At 42.4% G+C, this 16,511-nt stretch overlaps 1 protein-coding gene across 8 annotated transcripts in view; it reads right to left on the bottom strand.

Annotated features, from left to right (window-relative positions):
- Positions 1 to 16,036, bottom strand: part of NTNG1 (netrin G1) — a 152,448-nt gene extending 136,412 nt beyond the window's left edge. For all 8 annotated transcript variants that reach the window (XM_048947113.1, XM_048947106.1, XM_048947105.1 and 5 more), the window contains exons 1-2: positions 15,807 to 16,036; positions 8,942 to 9,649 (exon numbers count right to left, since the gene is read on the bottom strand). In XM_048947113.1, coding sequence (XP_048803070.1) covers positions 8,942 to 9,187 — 246 coding nt within the window. In that variant the 5' untranslated portion in view covers positions 9,188 to 9,649; positions 15,807 to 16,036. The remainder of the gene's footprint in view (positions 1 to 8,941; positions 9,650 to 15,806) is intronic.
- Positions 16,037 to 16,511: the final 475 nt, after the last annotated feature.

Below are 16,511 nucleotides of genomic sequence, written 5' to 3'. Positions count from 1 at the left end.
TGAAGGATATATTTTTTAAAAATCTGCAAACTTTTACATTCTTAACCCTTCTTTTACTTTGTTTTTCCTTGTATGTGAAAAGTGCTGGTGTAAAATTACACCAAAATTTTAGCAAGAAAAGCTACTATGCATGAACCCCTTAAACCTATTACTTAATGCTTCTGGAAGTTTGAGCAATCTCTTGCAAGTGAGACACCTTGCTAGGATATTTCTGCAGGCTATCCCTATAGTATTCAAACTGCTTGGCAGTTCCATATGGTCAAGGAAGCCAGGAGGCATGTCAAAGTCTGGAAGACTAAAAATAGAGGGGAAAAATAGAACATGTAGAGTTGTTCTAGTAGTCAGAAAACTTACATTCTGCACTCTTTTCTATAGCAATTTGCACAGTTGTTTTTAAAAAATGAGGATGTTCGTGTAATTGCTTGAAGATGAGGATGATGTTCGTGTAATTGCTTGAAGATGAGGATGATATTCGTGTAATTGCTTGCTACTTTTTTTTTTTGCCCAGTAATTTGTTAATGTTACCCACATGAAGTTCTGCTTCTAGTTTTCACTAGAGAAAGGAGACTTATGAGCACATATAGATGGTAAAAATCAAATTGATGAGTTCAAATGATTGCTCCTGACAGCTTTACAGACAAAGAAAGAAACTAACCCAACAAAAAAAAAAAAACCAACCCAGAACAACCTAAAATGCAAAGGGATGCTGGAAAGAGAGTATGTACATGTGAGAAAGTACTCTGCTTATCATAGTAGTGTCCTCTTATAAAGGTTTTACAGCTACTTAGCTATAAAAAAAATTCTTTCTAGGCTAAAGCATGACATAAAACATCTCTGGTGTAGCATCTCTTCCTGGCAATAAATAACATAAAAATTCATTTGGGCCCTTTTCTTTCCTCCTTTTTAATCTTAAATTCCACATAAACAATCTGTGTAAAGACTTAAAAGATAAGATCTAAAGCCATTTTATGGAAAGTACCAAATAGCAAGTGTCAATGCTATGTGAAATCACATATGCACGTGCCAAGCTAGCTCAATGCCAAGTATTTTCATGTTTCAAACTACACCTTTATTTGTAGTTTCAGCACTTTCTAAACATAATGAATAAAAACAAATTACAGGTTTTCTTCCTTGCATAAGGAGATGGACAAGTTCCATATTCTGTCAACAGGGTCTGCTAATACTTGGCTGGATTTCTCTGTTTGTTCCATGGTACACAGCAGAAGGAATGAGATGGCCTGATTATCATCTGAGTCTGGGCATACTGTTTCTTGAATGCTCTGACGCATTACTGTGTGCTTACACGTTTGCATGGGGACAATTTGGACAACTAGCTTCTTCATAAATAATGTAAATGACTAAACATTAAAATCAGTGTGTGGAAAACAACTTCCTTCTGTCTTCTTGAAGGACTACAGGAGCACACACTAGGGAGAACAGTGGTTCCGACCTTACACAGAACTTGGCAGAACTCTCAGCTGAGTTCACTTAGTGTGGTTTCAACTATGAAGTTTACAAACAAAAGCTGGAACATATGGAAGTGTCTCAGAAACTTGTATTTGGTTTCCAGTGTTTCTTAGCAGTTACGAAATATGAGACCAGCAGGAAAAAGGAAAGCAAAGCTCTGGGGTTTGGAGAAGTACAGGTACTAAATGAGGAAGGAAAAATAATGTTTGTCTGCTTGATTTGGACAAATGTGAATGGCATAAAACTAGCTGTGCTCAGTTCTGCTGAGTAAATCCAAAATTTGCAGCCTGAGCTCTGCCCCTCACAGCTGGAGGGTATCCAAAGCCACACTGGCTGTGTGATCCTTCAGAGCGGGACAGGCCTGGGAAGCCTGGCACTCCAACAGCTCCCAGGGCCTGTGTGTGTCCCCCAGCACCTTCCACACGGCTCCTCCTGATAGGCCCGCCAGCACAGTGCGGACACAAGCCGAGGCAGCACAGGACAGGCTTGAGGTTCCTGTGGCTCAAGCACGCCTCTGCCTCACGGTGAGATGTACAAAACAAATGCCACTAAGTAAAGATTTTGCACATAAAGTATTATTTTTACTGCAGAAGGTGGCATTAAAGATGCAGGGGATTTCGGTGCTTGGAGCCAGGGCAATGCTAGCTCAGGTACTGGGAGAAGATTATTTCAGGAGCCTGAGGGCAGCAGAGCAGCCATTTTGTTGGTGAGCGGTGCCACCCTCTCCTGCCACCAGCTGCTGAGAATTGCTTGTTTGAGGATTTGTAAGGACAGCTGTTCAAGAAAAAAGGTCTCCGAAATAGTTAAAAAAATATCTGAAATTAAATAATAACTGAGTTACTTTGGTCATGGCACAGCCCTCAGTAATCAACCAATAGAATCTATGTCCTCCCAACTGAGTTTCTTTCAAATATGTGTGTAGCACAGCTGTCACCAGGTGACAGAAGCCCCACAATAATCACTTATTACTGAGGAAATGCTTATTACTGAGGAAATTTTATTTGACACGTTATAATCATTTGCTTTCTAAGATCAGCTATTATTATAATCACCATTTATTGATCATTGCATTAGCTAAAAATGTCTGCTATTTCCAGCTAACTTCAGGAAAATAAAGAAAAATGAGATAATTAACCAAATGGAATAGGGACAGTGTTAAAAGCAATAGTGAAGCAGCTTCTATGATGTGTGTTCAAAATATGCCTCTTGTGAAAATGATGCACTTACACGTTCTGGTGATATGTGCCTTAATTCTTTGCAGCAGAAAAGAAACAGAAGCTCTCAGCCTTGTTTAGGTACCCTGCTCTTAATGGGGCATGCTTTCGCTATGCTTAAGATTTGAAAACGTTGCAGTTTATAAGGTGTAACAGAGGAAGCTGGACAGAGTTTTATTAATAATTTACTGGGAATTTTGTTGTGTGCACATTTGTTTCTCTGACAATATGTAGTTTTGATTTATGGGAAATTAGTAATTTTTAGATTGGTTCCAGTTGAAAGAAAATGCATTTTAGCATTTTTGTCCTGTTGTCATTAGCCATATTTATTTATTAATTTATTTATTTCTCTCCTTTACGAAAGCAAGAACTCCTTTCTTAAGAGGCTTGAGGAACAAAAGATTTTAGAAGTTTCAGAGGACACAGTTTCAGAAGATGCAGTTATGCTTTTTTTTCTCTGTGTTGGCTGGTGAAAGCGATCCTGGGATGGAGGGAGGAAGGAGCAAAGGGCATGGTGCTTTCTCCTTGCCTTCTTGTCATTCCTGCCAGATACTCTAGACTAAGGCAGTAATATAAGGACCAAGGTGGTGCTTTGATGAGAATAGCAATGGCTAGAGCAGGGGAAGACAAGGAGCAGGGCAGCTTTTAGCTCCCCAGACACATCTTGTTATACTAGAAATGAAATTAAGCATCTATTAACTTGAGAGAAAATGCCAAAACAACAATTCTACTCCCTGAAAGATGAGGTTATTCCCAACAACAATAGAATATTCCCAACAATAGAAATGAACATTTCTATTAATTAAACATGCCCAAAAGAGTCTAAAAAGAATGGACACAAGTCTGTGAAAACTTTCAGGTCTGTACATACCTTTAAAATATACAACCATGAAAACTCACATTAAACAAGGCAGTTATAATAGCCTCATCTGTAACTCAATGGCCCCATTCTCCTCTGAGCTAATTAATAAGGTTACACAAATGAAACTAAAATGAGGTATTTCTTCTGCATTCAGGCAATAAAAGAAAATACTTTTTTTTAATTATTATTATTGGCATCCTTTAACAGTATTGCTTAGTGCTAGTTTAAAATATCCTACCCAAGAATGCATGCATGCCAGAATGTTTCCAAAAATACATTTTTATTGAACATTTTGATTTATATGTTGCTCAAAAGAGTATCTGCTCACTTAATTATTTCTGTAAACATAATAACGGTATCATTAACTATTCAAGAGTATTTTCCCTTTTTCAAAGAATATGAGCCTACTTGTAATTAAAGAAATGCTATATTAATGATGTTGAAAGTCTCAAAGGGAAAAATGTAAAGTCCAGCTCATAATATCATACCAGAATTACATGTACAGGAGACTTCTAATAATCTTTGTTTCTTAATTTAGTTTTGATTGGCTGTGAAATACAGAGTAGCACTCAAGGGCTCAAATTTCTTCTATCATCAGCACTTCTGCTCTTTAAACTGTACAAACGCACATGACTTCTGTCTGTAGGCTTCTTTCCAAGTTTGTTTAACCTATGAAGAAAGTTGGCTATAGGCAATAGATAATTGCAGATAATGTCATCATTTTTTTGAGCTGTTGGGATGTTGGATTGTGCTGTGATTGCTAGTTACGACCTAAACATAAGCAGAAAAGTGTATTCTTGTGTTGCCATTTCAGCTGAAAATGACAGTTCATGAAAAAAGATCCACTTGCAGTTTGCAAATTGCAGCTATTGCCACTAGGAGTCTCCTGGTTAGGTTTGTGAAGAATTTGCATGACTAAGACTGGCAAATAGAAAGCAAAGTCGGTTACAAAAGTTAGATTTTAGCAAAGGAAGATAGCCCCTTGAAGAGGCAGCAGGCAGCTGCTGAGCTCCCAGAGCCACGCTACAGCTCCTGCTGTGCCTATTGACCCTGGGGTCAAAGCACCCGCAAATGCCATTGACAGCATGCAGCAGGAATGTGGGAGCTTGCTGTGGAAAAGGATGCTCAGTTTGGGGCTCTCACTCCTGATCATGCTCTTCACTCTAGGTGGCTCCTGGCAGTCACTAGAGCTGACGAATTTTTTAACAAGAAAGAATTCAGATGCAACCTATACAGTATTTTTGTAGGACAAAAGATAGTTGTGGTCATGGAAAAGATAACATTTGCTTCTTTTTGTAAGTACTGAATTTTGTGAAATTTTAACAAGTGTTTACAATTAAGGAGCTAAAGGATTTCACCAACTGTTATTTATTCCTGGAGATTCAAAGCAGGTAAGTTTTGTAAATTGAAATGCTGCAGTGCCATGAGAACTAGCACCTTCAGGTAGTTAAAATTTTGCTTTGCAAAGTGAATTTTGAAAACAGGAAGTCATTCCTTTCTCTTCTCTCTTCTTCTCTCTCTCTTCTCCCAGGCCAACTAAATCACACTGTTACTGACGCTAAATGCTCAAAATTCATGAATTATAGAAACAATGGCCACACTATCCCAAATGCCATGATCATCCAGCACTGTGGCTGACAAATGACAGTCAAGTATCCTTGCAGAAATGCCACTGAAAGCAAATGTGTCAGCTGCCACCACCATACATGCCTCACTTTAGGGACGCTAGATACTGCTTTAAAATGTACAGGATAGACAGGAGTTACCAGTCAGCCCTTTCTGCAGGGAAGGAGAATTACCCCTCTGGGAAGGATGCTGTCACCTCCTCCTTACAGACACAACTTTGAGGCCAGAAACGGCAAGTGCTAACTGCTCTAAGCCATTTATTTCTTTATCATTTTTTTCATGCCTCTCTTCTCAAGCAAAATCCTTTCCCAAGCCCTAAAAATCTTCTCTGACTTTAAAAATGATGAAATTTTAAATAACGAATAATTCTGTGGGCTGTGTTGCTTTTTGAGCTTCCCAGTTTCATTTTCAAACTTCTCTTTGCCACCAGAAGGACTATGACAATGAAGACGGTATTTTAAATGAAAGCAGAGAATCTCTCATTATCATAGGACTCCAGGGGTTTGAGGTTTCAGAATAATCTCATGAGTTGTCAATACTGAATGTCACCAGAAACTATAATGTTATTCTCAGAACAGATTGCATAAAAGCAACTGTGGGATAGTTTTCCTGCTGCCTGCTCCCTAGAATACCTACAGATGGCTGTCCTGGAGGGATGTCTCAAAGGTACTTAAGAAGAATGAGCGGCCGCATGCTGGCATTAGCTACCAACTAGACGAGTGTGCTTGCATTTTGTAACAAATCTGCATGTGCCAAAACTTGTTATTTGGTCTATCAGCTAAGCACTGAATGAAAAAAACCAAACATAATGCACTCCTAAGACCACTTAATTGCATGGGAAATATGCAGAAATACATATGAGGCTAATTTTACTATTAACTACCCATCTTGTTTTCTATGTTTGATGCCTTAGTCCCACTGGCAGCCTTCTAAAAAATGCGTCCTTAAAAATATGCTGCCAAGCCCCTACCAGAGATGTGGGCTCTGCTGGGGCAACCCATTCCAGTATAGCCCAGTCTGACTTTTAACTAAGTATCAGGCTTTGCTGATACTTAGATCCTGATCGGAGTCCAGAGCCCATTCCTCTCATGTCCCCTTCCATTGTGGAGACAAAAATACTTCTTTGTTACATGGTTGCATGCATTGCAGCATATGATTACATTGTACACTGTTGCAGACTCTCACCGTGACACTCTCCCCACTTGCTTTCATTTTATTGTGATCTTTCAAAAGGAGTTAGATGAGATCTCTCAGTCTCGCTGTTGTTTAGTGATCTTATCTATACCATGCCATAATTGACATGGGCTCAACAGACAGTTCCTTAGTCAGTGTAATTTGTGGTGAACAGAAAATTTAGGCTGAATGGAGAATGGATATGGCAATGAAACAGAAGATTGATTCAACTTCTTTCTGCTCCAGCAGAAAGTAGGCTTGGCTTTTTGGTATCATTGCTTTTTTGAGAATATCTGAAAGGACCCTTATCTCCAAGGAATAAAGAGAAGGCAGTTGAGCATTAGCCTGATTTGAATAACAAAAAACGGCTACACAGATTTAGTAGGCTAATATCCAATATTCACAGCAATAAAACCATACATTTTTATAAGTTTGTTCAGCATTTTGCTGTGCTGGAAAGAAACGTTTAAATCTCTGCCATTTCAAATTCAGGATTTGCTTTAAGTACAAGAGCACGCCTAACAGAAATGCACACTTTTTCCACTGCCCACTTCCTCATAGTATGACAGTGCTATTTTCTTAACTCATTTCCCTAAAAATAAAAATGAACACAAAAATAAAAGATCTGCTCATTAGGAAATGCCAAGGCTCAACCCTACAAATATGTAAAACCTTGTTTTGAATGATGTATAAATAGACATAGTACAGATGGACATGAAGCATTTTTTTAGGGAAGGGAGTGCTTTGCTGCTGGATAATACCTCAAGAACATTAACTATTTCTGTCACTTTCATAATGTTTCAAGTAAGTCAGGCCATTACCTATGCATACATGCATGCAGAGTTCAGTATACATCCATACTCAAAGCACATATAACCATTTACCATGTAGCAGTCAGTCCTTCTAAACTCACATAACTAAATACATTATTTCATTGTGGACTCTCTCTTTCTTCCCCTAGCCCCCTTCCCCCATTCCAGTTCTTCCTCTTTTTTCTGTTCCTTTTGTTAGGATTTTGTCAGCCTTCTGGATCTTACAAAACAATGGTGTTCCATCTGTCATCTTAGGTGATTCCCAAACAAACCTTCATCCCATTTTTGCAGCAAAGGGCTTCCTAGGTCCAATGTTTACAAGGGAGTTCTGGCACTACCTTTAGTACTTCATCAAAATATTGTTTTAGTATTTTTAATCATCTTTGTTCCAACTAAAGAGTCAAGTGATAGCCAAGGCATTCAGAAATCTAAAATAATCACTGGGTATGGGAACTGCTGCAATGTTTATCTATACTAAAAGGATGAAGTGAGCAGTGGACTGCCTCAGAAAAACAAGTTTTCTAATTTACTACATACTAGAGTTACTAAATGTCACTGACTGAGGACTCAATTTCATCATTTCAGTTTTTCAGGGAGAAAATACACATCACAGCTTGGGAAAAAAAAAAAATGAAAACAAAAAGAAAATACTATACAGGGTACATTGCTTTTAAACAGCGGTTGCTAAAAGTTACTTGGACGTTTAGAGTGTCAAAGCTGTGTCAGCAGAGATGGACTAGCAGGCAGAGAGCAAGTGGTGCAGTCAAAGGTTCACAGTGAATGTAATTTATTCACGTAGCTCTGCAATTTATCACGTGGCTATTACCATAATGTACGTGGGAAGCAGCTGTATGCACGCACATAATGTCCTAAATGTATGTGTGGTTGGACCTGAACTCCTTACAGAGCAGTAGTGGTTGCAAATGATACCATAAGGCGTTTAAAAGCAAATTTCCTTCCTGTGGGGATTCTGTCACACAGCTATGATGATTTGTACACAGGCAAACAAATGGCTTGTGGACTATTCCCAGCCATGATAAGCTCACCTACCAGAACTTATTCTTTTTTCAAATCTAAATTATCTAGGTAATGTACTATAAATTTCCAGTGCTTTATTAATACATATAAGTGTTTCTGTGTGTGTGTCTATATATATTATATACGTGTATGTTTCTGATACCTGTAACGATTATTTACCTCTTATGTGAATAAGTGTATTGTCTTTGGAAATTATGCTGAATTGTACAGGAACAGGCTGCCCAGGGAGGTGGTGGAGTCTCCTTCTCTGGAGATGTTCAAGACCTGCCTGGATGCCTACCTGTGCGACCTACTGTAGGGAACCTGCTTTGGCAGAGGGGTTGGACTCGATGATCTCAGGAGGTCCCTTCCAACCCCTACAATTCTGTGATTCTGTGATTCTGTGATTGTACAGGACTGTGATGCTTTCAGGTGATCATATTAGAATCACGTAAGTCTTTCATGATCCAGGTAACTGTGCCTGGTTAGGGGTTAGCACACTAGAAGTTCTACATCGCTGTCTTTTAACTCATTAAAAGTTGACCTAAAGAGACACCAAATTCAGAAAAAGTCAAGTTAGGCTAGGTCCCAATAGGCAGAATATTGCATTGTCCAGCTTAATGTACTGCTGGGCATTTTGTTTACCAGCACATTCAGAACACATAGCATATTTTCCTGGATATTTATATGTGTACTATAGGGCATCAATTTTGCAGCCATCTAGCACAAGTATGTTTCTGCTTGTTATGAAAGTGAAGAGCTTGCCTTACCATTGCACAGAAAGTCTCAGGAGGATCTCCACATGTTATATCTGGGGGATCCAGAGTCACTCTTACGTATTTGATCATGTCTCTGGCTTCTGGCTGGCAGGCCATGTAATCCCATACTTTTCCTTCTTCTGTGTAAATTTGGGTCTTACACACGTCATAATGTCCCCACACGGAAGGATAATGCTGCATCACAGAAGATACAGTGACCCAGAGGGCGTGAAGTGACAGAAATCTTGACAAATACATCTCTAAATCCTTTTAGGTCACCTTCGTAAAGATGCTCAGTATTGACGTATGTTCAGTCTATAGATTATAGATATATGTACATATGCATGTATATATTTTATAAAATAGGTTCCAATTTAAACGTGAGGCATTAGGATACAGCGTTTGTTTTACTAAGTTGAAGACTTTGGTAGAAGCCACACAGACCCCAGTGACGGCCTTTCACAACAATGTAGAGCGTGTCCTTTGTCTTATAACTTATTTGTCAGGGCTTCTTGTAAAAGATGTCCAACAGTAGATAATAATTTGTGAAGTTGTGGGTCTTCAGCTACACTGTCGATAACCCTGAGTGATCCTCCGTGTTCACGGCTCACAGGGGATGCCCAGATGCACTGATAAATCGGTATCTGAAGCAAAGGGGTGAGAGTCTACAGGCTGATGTCTGTTTCCCGTCAATCATTCTTTTCTTCTGGCACCAGCACCCTTTTAGAAACAATAAGAGTTAGAGTTATTGTCCAAGAATCAATGAGTTACAAAACATATTATGTGTTGACATTTTGAAGGTTTTGATGCAGTATAAAGCAAATTGTTATAATATGGATAACCTTTACTGTGGGTGCTGTGCTACAACGGACAAACTACCAAAATCATTCAAAGTGAAAAGTATTTTTGACATGAAGGATTGAACTTTGCTCTGAGAAAGACAGATTTATAATGTTGCAGGTGAATTACGTGTTTCTGCTTCCAAATCTGCATCTTCAGCCTAGCATTGCCCACAGAGCAAACTGCAGAACTTAAACATTGCTTGTGTTTTCTAACCAGGCAGGTGGGGGGAAGGGAACCAAACACTGCGGCAGAATAACAGGAAGGCTCTCTTATTAAAGAGATGAGTATCAGGGCTAACAGGTGCCAATAGTCTTTTGGCAAGAGGACCTCAGTGAGCTCCAAAAGTCTCGCACATTTCTTACATTCTTTTTTGGAAGACTAACAAAGATACTGGAAGCACGCTTCCATTTCCTTGAAATTTCTCTGTGGCATTGTTAGAACTTTACTCTTTCTTTTTTCTTTTCTTTAACAGCATTTTGCTGATCATGCTTATAAATTACTAATAGGGATAATAGGTTGTCATTTACTATGCTTTCCCCTTCCAGTCTGGATGTTGTATTTTCCTAGCTTTGGGGGTGGTGTTACCTGTATACTCAATGTTATTTTCATGATGAAATATTTTTCATATTTCATCAAATATGTTTATTTCACAGCAGCTACATCCCTTTCCTCCCCTTCAAAGAGTAATTGGAAATTCCCTCTGTTTATTTCACTTCAGTCTTATTATTACACACAGAAAAACCCATGGTGTTATTAGAATGACTTAACATTTGTATTTGGTAAAAATACAAACAACATGTGGGGGAAACTGCAAAGATGGATTAAGTTCTCTAAACATGGACAGGCAAAAACGAGACTGCAAACTCCAACTCATCTCTTTCAGCCTGTGCCTGTTGCCAACCCGTGCCAGCCAAGGACAGGAGCTCAAGAGCTGGCTTCAGTGGCAGAAGAAGCAGACGCTGCAAGAGGAGGATTTTATACAGTCACTATAGCACTTCTGCATCTTTTTTGTCTGGATGACAAAATCTAAGCAAAACCTTCACAAGACATCAGCAACCGTAAGTTATCATATTCTATTGCCCACTTCGCTTATTCCAAAGTTTAGATTATGCTCTGTGCCATGAACTTCATTTACCCAAAAGCCACATAAAGTGGCCTGTGACTTGGTGAGCTCTTGAGTGTGTTGTTTTGGTAACACACATTTTCAGAAGTTATCAGTTATCTTCAAAGCTATTCACAAATGGCCTCCCTACATTTAAATAATGCTTCATCTTAAACTGAGCTAAACCACAGACAGCATGAAATGCCAACAGATGGTTGAATTGTGTTTCCATAGCAAAGTAATTTACAATAATTGCCGTATGGACGTAAATGCAATTTTCCATTATATTCATCTTATCAAATGTTACTATACAACTCCCGTGTATTTTATCAGAATATGAAGAGAATATCTGAAATTTCATACCATGACAATTCTCAACTAGATCAAGTATATTTGAGCCTCAAATCTGATTTTGATGCAAAAGAAGAAGTATCTAAGACTAAATTAAAATTAGATCTTTTTAAAAGTCACATGGTTTAGTACCATAGCTTTAATAGCAACCTTATGTTGCTTTTTGTTTGTTTGTTCTCTCCAGTGGCAATATTTATTTATCATCTTGGATTTCACTAATTCAAAGAACGTTCCCCATGTTCTTTTAAAGACACCCAAGACAACTTTGTATTCTTCATCTGTAGTCCTTTCTAGCTTATTTTTCAGGAGCAAAAAAACTCTAAAAAGTCCCATAGTTTAGCAGAGTCATTATACAGAAATGAAACAACTGCTCTGCTGGAAAAAAAGAAAAAAAAAAGCAGAGCAAAGAGAGAGAGTCCCTTGACATAACTCAAAACCTACAAGTAATTCCAGTTTTATTTTGACAAATCAAAACATACTCTGTACTGGAGAAGACTTGATCATAGCTGGAATGAACGGTTGGTGAATATCATGTTTCTGTGTAGAAACAAGAAATTACAAGATTTAATTATCCTTAGTCTACAAGCTTGTATATTAAGAAAAAATATATTTGTTTTCTTTAATATTTTCCTTGCTAGCCCTTCACTTACCAATAACCTTTTATAACTGCTGAGATGCAGATTTACAAATAAAGAGGACTGGATAGGACTGAAATAATGGGAAGCAAGCCGCTACCTTAACATGCTGTTCTAAAATACTTCCCATATAACGAATTCTCATTAAAGTAAGCCAGAGTCATAATGATGGTCGTTACACAGAATTATAGACTATAACATCGATCGAATTTAGTGCACTGACAAGAAAAAAGTGCAGAGGAGTGCAAGACATCTGAGTATTAGACAGATGTAGAACTGTATAACAGACCTCCCTGACAAGAAGCAGCCAATTATAGCTTAAAATTCTGGCATATAACCAGTTCTGATTAATAGTTTTCCATTACATTACAGACATATTATTAATATATTAAAAATGTCAAGCTTTGGCAAGAACTAATACAAAATGGCTCAGTTAGTCTGCAATATCTTCTTTTAATGAGCTTCCATTGATACAGAGAAAGATATTGACCAAAGCACATTAAGGATCATATGCTAAGCGCTATACAGATTTTTCTAACAGAGCTATACAGTTTGTCTTGCTTATATTTATTCCTGCACAGTCACTGCAGGAATGTATGCATTCCACATGTCAGCGAGTTCTAAAAACAACTGAATTGTTTTGTAAAAAACAAATAGAATAACAGTTCTTAAGTTTTTAAGTGCACCAGCCGTGTAGCACTAAGCCTCTAGCTTGGGTAACAAAGCAAGAGTTTTTACAACCCCTCTCAAGTAATAGGTATACATTCAACCTCACAAGAAGCAATCAAACAAATCAGGAATAACCAGTATATGGCAGCTCGACCTTCTGCACCTGCAGTTCCCTGTCTGCCAGCACAGTGCAGGGGCCCACGGGGCTGACACAAGTATTGGCAGAGGGCAAGGCAGCGGCTTGCCGCAGGACAGCTACTGCATTCCAACCTCAGGGGCACAGCGCTTCTGGAGGGAGCCCTGTGGGGCATCGGGAGGGTGAACAGCTGAGAATTTAGGGCCTTGAGTTTTTGCACCATAGTCTCTACAATAAAAAAAAAAAACAAAAAACAAAAAACAAAAAACAAACAAACAAAAAACAAACAAAAACAGCTGCCCCAGGCATCTGGGTACAAACCCCATTTCCTCTGTCTGCCTTCCCCCAGAGCACCTCTCTGTAGGTAAAGAGGAGGACATTTAAGCAGCAGCAATGTGCAGATCCACTGCATCCCACGCTGAAGGAAGGCAAATGGCTGACCTCAGTCTAAAATTAGCTGTGAAGGTGCCCGTGCACCCTCTTCCCAGGTGGGTGAGGCTGCCACTCAAGCCTCCCACAGCATTTCAGTTTTGCAGCCTGAGCAGATGCCCCCTTCTCCACACCCCCGATGAACTGCATCTTCACAAGAGTAGTGCTGGTGAAGAACTTGAGCTCTTCTCAGGGGCTGCTAGCAAACGCACCTCCCCTGCCTCCTTCCATTGCAGAAAATCCATTAGTGGCCCCAAATAATCCTCTCTGCACAAAGACACCAGCTGGAAGCTCGGCAGCCCCTCTCCTGCGGCACGTCTCTGCTGAAAAGTTGCTGTGCAGATGTTGCAGGGTACTTCCTGGTTCTTCAATTCTCATGTACAGTGGTACGTGAAGAATGCAATAAAATAACAGAATGGCTTCTCAAAAAACCCAAGTATTCAATAAAATGTGCACTGCCACTATGCAAGAGCAAGAGCCAAACTCGGTTATTACAAAGCATGCCAGTGTGAAGTAAGCAGGTTAAAATCCTTCCTGGATGCAGGAGATGCTGGCTGACAATGCAGGAGTCTGAAGATTCTTTTTTCCAAAGGAAAAACTTGGCATTTCTACCAGCTTGTATCCCTGCAGGAAGTTTGCTGCGGCTTCAGCAGAGGAACGTATCTAACGAAGCCCAAGCAAAAAGATTCTTTGTGCCCACTCTGATTGTTAGTTACTTCAAGCTAGTTCAGGATTTAGAAAATAGTGTGTGTACTACCTAACAGCACTAATCCTTGTACCTACAAGTCACAGCGTTTAATAGAAGCAGAGCAGTTTTACCTTGCCGCACATAGGAAATGCAAGTGCCTAGTACCTATAAAGCTCCAGTATTAAACATAATAAACTCAGCCCCTTTTCTCAGTGCAGATTTATCTATGCAAGGCAAAAGGGAACCTATGCTTAGTAATTCACTGTACCCTTATCACCACACCTGGATAAAATGAAATATACTCCAAATGATTCCTATAGTGTCTGTGGACTTGCACATTGCTCAAACAAAGTTTCTCTCCTATTTTTATCTGGCTTATTCAACTATCTGGCAGAAAAAGATTTCTTTGTCTCAGGAGAAATTTAAAGTACCAATAACTATTGAATGAGGAGAACAAAATACAGAGTTCTGCTACCAGAGCTGGGTTTTGGCACTGTATTGAAACTGCTCTTGGTTGTCCCACATCACTCTTTGCTGAGTGTCACTTAGCTGCACTGCTGCCGTTGCTCACAGGGTATCATCAGTACTCAGTATAAGGAGCACAAGCACTCCCGATTTAAATTTTAAAGCCTTTGTGTGTAGCTGCTTTAAGGTTTTCCTCTTATAACTTTTCCCATCTTATAATTTTTAAGGCTTATTGCCTTAAGTAACTCTGTACTTAGAGTCAGCTCGTTCTGCACATTTTTCCTTGTAGAACTACAGCGAGCATTTGGGGTGGCTGCGCTTTGGGTTGTTACTTTTTATCCAGCCAGGTACCAGGTGCTCTTAAGCAGCAGGATGTGGGCACAGAGCTGCCAAGTCTCCCATTGCCGGTGTGAGCTGATGACTTTCCTGCCTGATGGAATCCTAAGCTCTTAATGCCACGGAGGAACAAACCCAGGAGGCTGGCAGTCCCTGACTTTATTCTGTGCTACACTAGATCTTACATACGTAGCTAGAAAGTTGGTGTCGCTTCTTAGCAGTGTCAAGGGCTTGGGAGTGGGTGGCAAAGTCCATGGGTCTACTAGAACATTGCTGCTAATTGCTGGCAGCTCTCTGGTGAACATCCTGCAAGGCTCCGAAAAGATGCCGGAAATCGACCTTTATTTTTATCCAAATCCAAAAAACATCAAACCCACCAAAAACCGAACTGGGGAAAGTTCTGCCAGGCTTTTTCTCCTTTTGATGGGTTGCCCAGGCCACCTCTTCCCATTCCAAAGCACATTGTCCTTAGGTGAAGTGCTGATTTATTCTCTCGATGAAAGCATCCACACCGGCATCTTTGCCCCCCGGCTCTGCCAGCAAAAGTGAGGCTGGCTCCTGGCTCCTCACATCCACAATATCGAAAAGTTGATTGCAGAGCGATAAAAGTATATTCGGTAAGAGGTCAGAGATGTGCACAGACCAACTCTGAGAGTACAAAAGCATCTGCTTTATCAGATTTAGCTCATCTATGCTGCTCACCGTCATTTGGGGTTTCTTTAAATAATTTTTTGAGAACGGTTAGAAAAATCGCTCTCAACTTCCAGGATGAGTACCGCTCCTCGGCCGGCGCGATAACTCTCCCTGCCGCCTTCTTTTTGTCAAATTTTACTTTCAGTCTTCCTCGCTCCCCGCGCAGGAAAGATCCCGCGGAGGGGCGGAGGGCTGGCAGGCAGTTCCCCTCCCTGCGCGCTCAGCCCGAGCCGCGCCCTACAAAACCCGGCGCTGCGCGGCGCGGCGCGGCGCGGACGGAGCTCCGCGGCGGGAGGAGGCACAGAGGAGCGCCGCGCAGGTACCGCCCGGCCCCGCCCCGCCGGCCTCCTCCGCGTTCCGCGCCGCGCGGGCGGCAGGGGGCGCCCGGCCCGCGCCGATCCTCCCTACGGCCCCGCCGGGGCGAGGGGCCACCCCGCTTCACGGCCCCGTGCCGCTTCCCCGTCCCGAAACGTCCGTCCGTCCCGTCCCGTCGCGTCGCGCCGCGCGGAGCTGCGACGGGCGATACTCACCGCGCGGGTCGCCCTCGCCTCGACGCGGAGCCGCCGCGGCGCCAGGACGCGCTGGGGTTCCCTCGGCGGCGGCATGGGGGGCCGCGGACGGGCGGGGGCGGCGTCCCTCGAGAAAGTTGCCAGAGATGCTCGGGCTCTGCTCGGAGCGAAGCGGGCGGGAGCCGGCACCGGTCCCCGGCACTTGTCGGCGTTAAAGTTTGTCGGTGCGCGGCGGCGGCGGGCGGCGCGCGTTTGCGGGGCGGACGGGCAGCGGGGCGGGCGGGCTGCAGCCCTGCTCCGGCTGTCGGCGGGGCGGCGGGCGGAGCGTGCAGAGCATCGCCCCGGAGCCGCCGAGGTGCCGCCCAGCGGGGCTCCCCGCCCGCCACCGCCGCTCAGGGCGGGGTTGTCCCCGCTCCGGGCGCCGGCGGCCGCGGCATGGAGCGCGGGGCGAGCCGCGGGCGGGGCGCGCCTGGCCGGAGCCGGGGCGCGGATCTCCGCCGTGCGCCGCCCCGGTGCGGCCAAACTTCGGGCGGCGACGGCGTCTCCTCACTTCGGAGCGACCTCCCCGCGACTGCCGGCGAGCGGGGCGGCGGCGCCAGCCTACCCCTCCTCCGGGCCGCCGCCGCGCGGCCCTAGCGCCGCCGCCGCGCCGCCCCCCTCCGCCGCGCTCCCCGCCCCGCCGCCCCCGCGGAGCGCCCGCCGCGGCGGTAGAGCCAGCACCACCTG

This window comes from Lagopus muta, chromosome 5 (assembly GCF_023343835.1).
Source record: "Lagopus muta isolate bLagMut1 chromosome 5, bLagMut1 primary, whole genome shotgun sequence".
Taxonomy (NCBI): Eukaryota; Metazoa; Chordata; class Aves; order Galliformes; family Phasianidae; genus Lagopus; species Lagopus muta.
Note: the sequence above shows the minus strand (reverse complement) of the source record. Positions and strands in the feature narration are given on the sequence as shown.